At 38.4% G+C, this 6,523-nt stretch overlaps 1 protein-coding gene across 1 annotated transcript in view; it reads left to right on the forward strand.

Annotated features, from left to right (window-relative positions):
- The first annotated feature begins 899 nt into the window (after positions 1-899).
- The window catches only part of BEND6 (BEN domain containing 6), an 8,896-nt gene continuing 3,272 nt past the window's right edge, over positions 900-6,523 (forward strand). The window contains exons 1-4 of the mRNA XM_008940038.1: positions 900-1,019; positions 1,952-2,129; positions 3,613-3,830; positions 5,159-5,351. Coding sequence (XP_008938286.1) covers positions 900-1,019; positions 1,952-2,129; positions 3,613-3,830; positions 5,159-5,351 — 709 coding nt within the window. The remainder of the gene's footprint in view (positions 1,020-1,951; positions 2,130-3,612; positions 3,831-5,158; positions 5,352-6,523) is intronic.

A 6,523-nucleotide genomic window follows, 5' to 3' on the forward strand; every position in this document is an offset into this window, starting at 1 on the left:
TTCCTCTGCCAGAATGTGTCATGTCTCACCCAGTCAGTTGTTCTGGGTTGTTTTTCTGTGACTGCAGTTGTACATCTTGCTGCCCATGAGCTGATTAATACAGCCCTGGAAGTCACACATCACTCTTTAATAGCATGTATAGCTAGCACTTTTTCTTTATTCTAGGGAAAGTTTTTATCACACCTGTATCTTTTTGGCAGAGGTAAACTTTTCTGAAAACTTTTGTTGGAGCATGTGTGGTAGTAACAGAGCCAGGAGTTAGATTAAATATGGTGGTAATATGGAAGCAAGGGCTCCACAAGTTTTCTGTGCATAGTTTTGGAGGCAACTGTCTGATGTACAGGTATTGAGCAGAACATCTCCCATCTTTCAGTGGAGCTGTAGCATGCTGCTTGGCTAGTTTTCACTTCCTTATCTAGGATATTTTCATGCAAGGGAATTACCAATATCCAGGAATAGGAGGGTTGTTTAGGGCTTTTTAAAGTATTTTTGTAACATTGCTGTGGCATGACATGTTAACAGCTATTGTTCCTATGACATTCTGCAGGCAGTGTCTGTGTGACAAGAAAACCACTTAACAATGAAAAAATTCACACTGTTTGATTTTGTAAATGATAATTCACTGCAAATCGGAGAGACTTCGTGGATACAGGACCTCCCCAGTGATGACAACGAACTAGAAAGGCTTCTGAAACCAAATGAGCACGTGCTAGTGAACTGGCCTGTGGGAGAAAGAAAGACAGAAAAGCACCTGGTCAAAGTTGTGTACATGAGTGGTGAGTGGAGTTCCAGAGCATTTGTCTGGTGAAATTTTAATCTGGTTGTAAGGTATTGGTATACCTGATTTTCTATGCTTTTTTCCCGTCACTTCAGATGACCCCCAGGAGCTGGTGGAAATGATGCAAAGGATATTACAAGCAGATGAAATAACAAAAATACAAGTGCTTGGAAAAGAGAAGAGGAAGAGGATAGAAATGATATTCTCAGAAAGTGAGGACAGTGACCTGGATAAAGAACAGGTGAGTTTCTGTATTTATGGGCTCATAATGGAATGAAATAGACTGTGACTATTGGTTCCTCACAATATAATACACAACATATGTATAGCAAAGGTAGGAATACAGGCAGTCTTCACATGGTACCTCAGCATAATAACCTATCAGAGTACTTAGTTAGGCCAACAGATTTTATCCATTGCTATTTAAAGAGAAAAGTGTTACTCACGACTTGGATGCTCTGTAGCTCCATTACATTGTCTCCCCTAAGACAGAAATCTGACCACTGCGTAAGAGAGGGAATGAATCAGCTTTTCCAAGCTCTTAATTGTGCTGAGATCTGCAGTGACAAAACATAGGGAAACATATATTTCAAAAATACTAACCAGGAATGTCAAGTGCACCATGAATAAGTTTCTGGTATACCGTGAGATATGGTAATGAAAGGCTCTATGGGAATGCCAAGGTACTACTATGCTCTTGTTTACAGGGGAAGATGATGAAGCACATAAAAAGAAAGAAATCATTGCAGGCATCTGCTCCTGACAACATCCTGAGTCAGCTTGAAACATCTTTAATTAACAAACAGGTAAATATCTCATCTTGAGCAATTTTAATACATTAGGAAAATGCAAACTCATATGTATATTTGCTGAGGGAGGCTTAACATTTTTGGTTTAGTGAAGTTAATGGTTTGAAAAGATTCTGTCTTAGAAAACTGGTGAGTGGAGAACAGGGAGAGAAGTACTTAATGGTTACATATTACACTGACATTTTAATTTTAATAGGAATGGTAGCAGCTATGTTCAGTAACAGGCATTATTAAAATGCACTAAGTCTGTTTATACATTCTGTGTGCAAAGAGAATATGCTGATTAAAACAGATATTGAATGTTAGTTTTAGTGCTTTAATTTTATATTATTGCTCTAGATAGCACGGGTTTATTTTTTTTCAGAGAGAACCATATTCAGGAAGCAACTTTCTGTACAGTGAAAGTAGCAGTGATGATGAAGAGCCTTTATTTCAACTATCCAAGGTAGAACTGTGTGCCAAAATAAAAAGTCTCAAGAGGAAGCTGACAGACACCATGAGAGAAAATTGCCGCTTAAGGCAGTCCCTGGTGATGCTTCAAGGTAAAGTCAGGGGAATTGTTTTGATGAAGAGGAAAGCCTGAAGGTCATGAAAAGCTTGATTTATAAGAGGCCATTTGGATGGGAATTATGGATGCTCAAGCACTTGACATGATCAAGGCCTACTATTAGCATCAAAGTCTTTGATACACGGCAACATTTAATTCCAGCAGCACTTAGAAAAAACTGTCTTACATGGAGGCCACACAATCATGGAGTTGGAAATGGAAAACATCTGTCTAAATCCTGTCAGTTGCTCCCAAGAGGCCCTTACTGTGTGCCATGTGTAACCATCGGCTAAGCTCAAACACTCCACTGACCAGCCCAGCTAACCTTATTTATTAGCAGTCTCTCTTGATGTACTGAATTTTTATTTATTCTGGAATTATTTCATTCCTAATTACTTTGGTAGTTCCTCATGACTGATAATCTGTGTTAGCTCCAAGTGCAGTAAATTTAGTCCTTTCCCAGAAGCGAACCATTTTCTGCTTCTGTAAGTGAATCCTTCATCACTTAGTGATCATCTCTGAAGCCACTCTTACTTGTCCCTGTCCATTACTCTGAGGCAAACAAGACCGAATGCAAAATATCAAAACATGAGTGAATGAAGAAGGTTTAAAGATGTGCTCCTTCCCTTTGCCAGCTACATCATACCAGACCAGGAGAGCCTAATATCTATTTTCTATTTTATTGTCATATGAGTTTACAAGTGCTCATCTGTTTAATTGCTCACCTGATTCCATCCCATATGTTATTCATCTTGGTTTGAATCATTCATCTCTGCCTTTCTGAACAGTATTTTTAAATATTTTGTTACCGTCTGACAAGTTTTCTTAACCATTTAGGATCATTTTCCTTGCAACTTAAGCACTTGTGTTAGTCTTTTACAGTATTTTCTGTAATCTGGTGATTCTGTATCTTCCTCATTCTTCATCTCTTGCATCCTTTTTGCTCTGAATATATTCTTCTTAATGGACTTAATGAAAGCTTATATTTGAAAATGAATATTGCTTGGAGAAAAGGTTATTTTAAATATATTCTCTGTAGATAAAAAAAAAAGAGGAAAAAAGTCTATGCAGTCTTTTTCTGCCACTTATTTGAAGAAAAAAAAAATCAGACATAACACTACTTAGCCCATATTCAGTAGCTTTACAGACGTGCAGAGATTTTAAGATAGCAAAAAGAAAAAAGAGAAGTAGCCTGCTTAATGCCATGATGGGCATAAACTAATGGTTTCTCTTAGCCTTGCAGAGAACTGATCTATCCTATTCTATGAACAGAGGCCAGATCTTCATGGGTGGGAATAGCAGGATGGCAGGAAAACATTTGAGAGAATAAGAAAAAAGTCTATTACAGCATCTTTGCTGATTACTTTGACTCTTTTGCATTATGACAGGAATCTAATTGCAAAAATATACATGCCTATGTAATTAGAGTCTGAAAGCTTAAATTACTGGTTCACTCCTCACTTTGCATTTGATTTCAGTGTTGCCACAGGCAGTCACCCATTTTGAGGAACTGGTAGGGATGGCTGAAGCACTGCTCAAAGGGGGAGTGACATCATCTACGTCCAGTCTGCATTCACATGCTGTTTGGAAGGCATCTGGCAACCCGTTAGCAGATTCATATGCAGCTATGCATAGTAATTCCAGCTCACCAGTAACTTTGAATGTGGAAGATGAGGAGCAACAGAATGAAAAGCAGGTCAGTTAAAAGCCAATTTCAGGCATAAAAAGAAAATCTTTATGCAGTACAAATTTTACTGTTACAGTATAACAAATATAAAACATAAGCATCAGTAAAAACAATTTTATCATCAATCAGTTGATGCCATGACTAACAAGCTCCTTTGTGCAGAAGGCTCTTTCCATGAGAAACCCTGGCCTTAACTCAGTGTGTGGGTACACACTCAAGCTTGCTTTGATTTTGTTGGCTTTGCACATCTGTGACTAAGGGCATAGTGTGGATGCATGAAGAAAATACTGATACCTAGGGAGATAGCTTCCAGCCTAATGTTTTGAGTGCCAAAGGGGAATGGTAGTGTTTCAGAAACTGTCTAAGGAAAAAAACATCAGTCTGTTTAAGCTGTTAATAAGTAAATGGAGAATGGTGTGTTTCTGCTCTTGTTCCAGACACTGGAAATACCTATATAAAGAGATACTAAATAAAGATGTTCCTCTGTTCTCTGTAATTATAACAGAGCATAACTGAGAAATCTGAGGCACAGAGGCTGTACATGAAAAATATAAAGATGCAACCAAAAGAATAATTCTAGCTTCTGCATTCACAACTTCTGTAAACATTCTTATGCACTGAGTCATGCCAGTCAGTGGAAATCATTCTCGTGTGTTGTCATGGGGGCCTAAAAACCAGAGAATTCTATAAAGAATTACCAAGGTACGATGTTTTGGCTGAATATTGCAATACACAAAATTTGACCTAACATCTTCAGAGAAATAAAAAGACCTGATTTTCTAAGCAACTTAGACTTAATAGAAGCAGCTCAAAATTGCCCATTAGAGGTGTTCAAATACTGAGGCTCTACAACTGCTGTGTGTGGAAGTTGCTCTCAAAGCCTGGGACCAGATGTCACAGTTCTTAGGGCATGTCTGCTTGGAGGCAGGAATATTAGCTTGGGCATAGTGCCATACTCTGAAGGCTGCCCAGAATCCATGCCATCAGTAACCCACTGCCAGCCTGCATGGAGCTCAAGCAGAAGGATTTAGATGTGTCTGAACATGTCCTGTCTCCACTAGTGAGTCATAAGGATCACTTGGTGAAGTGTTTGCTGGGATGAATGGGGTCCTTAGTCTGGCCCACACTTGCTTCTGAAAAAAAATCGACCTGTGTGTGTGGTTCCAAAGACTGAGTGGTATGCACGTTTAGCATTGTTCTCAAGCATGCATTTTGCAGAGATGACTTTTGAAATTGGTTTATAAAAAAGAAAATCAAAAAGAAATTTCAAAAGTAATGCTATATAATATTTCTAGAGAACGGTGATAGTTATGCCTATGATCAATTTTGTCTTCCAGTTCAAGATCGAAAAGTGGCAGATTGCACTTTGTAACAAGAGCAAACCTCAGAAGTTTATAAACGACTTGATGCAAGCACTTTATACACATGAATACATGGCTACACACAGCCTGACGGGTGCAAAGTCCTCCTCTTCGAAGGATAAAGCAGCAAAACCAGCTATGAATCAGAATGAAGTTCAGGAAATCATAGGTGATGACCTGCTAATGTTACTCCATGTGGCACTGACTTGACAGAGGGCTTTCTGTGAGGGAGGGGCTGTAATGCTTAGCTGCTGGTCTACTCAGGCGATCTGCTGTTCCTGTTTCCTTCCTGGGCTACTTACTTCTGCAAACCATCTGCTACAAATACTGCCAGTGAAATGCTAATTTCTATTGTGTGAATTTTGTGAGTTTTATTTAAGTGGCTACTCAGTCACAGTGATATTGTAAATTTTTTTAGCCTAGGAAAGGTTAATCTACAACAGTCAAACTTGGAGCGTGATGCTAACAGATAAAGGAAAGCAAAGAGAGGACACTTGGATCAAATGTAAAATCATGTCTGCTAGATTCTGAAGTTAGTGAGTGTTATGGATCCTGACATTTTAAATAGCGCTGGAGGCAAAATGAGACAATAAGTATAGAAGACTGTGATCAGAGAAGCAAACAAAATTTGTTTTATGCTGAGGTTTAATACAGAAAATGTTTGATGCAAAGGAAAGAGGATAATTTCAGATAGAAGTAGCAGCTTTAAAGAAAACAGTATTTTGTGAGCACCTGAAGCCTGATTTTCATTAAATTCACACCCATAGCTTAACACTTGAAAAACATAGCCTAAATTCCTGTACTAGAACCACTGCTATTCCCTTGCACTTCCTCAGTTTTCCCAGCTTAGCTCCAGTTCCTGTACCTTGGACTAGTTCTGTTGAAGTTGGCTAGCAGTTTCAAACTTATCAGTTGCAAAAACTCTTTTCCTTAAGAACCTCTTCATAGAAAAAGGACCAAAGCCAAGAGAGAGAAGAGGATGGATGGATGGATGGATGGATGGATGGATGGATGGATGGATGTAGGATGGTGAAAACATATTTAGAGGCAGTAAGATGAAACAATTTCAGAATGATGTATGAGAAAATTTAAAAAGATTTCATGAGGTGAGAACAATTTGACTTAATGATCTTAGTGATCTTTTCCAACCTAAATGATTCTATGCTTCTATGAGCTATTACTACTTCAGAATTAAATGAAAGGGTGGAAAAAATCGAGGGAAGAGAAGGGAATGTGATGAAGAAGAAGCAAGCAGGAATTGCATTCCTGGTATTGTGTCCTGGTAGTATTGCATTCAAAAACTTTAGCTAGGCAAAACAGAAGATAAATTTTTAGGGAAAG

This window comes from Merops nubicus, unplaced genomic scaffold (genome assembly GCF_000691845.1).
Source record: "Merops nubicus isolate BGI_N331 unplaced genomic scaffold, ASM69184v1 scaffold13925, whole genome shotgun sequence".
Lineage (NCBI taxonomy): Eukaryota > Metazoa > Chordata > Aves > Coraciiformes > Meropidae > Merops > Merops nubicus.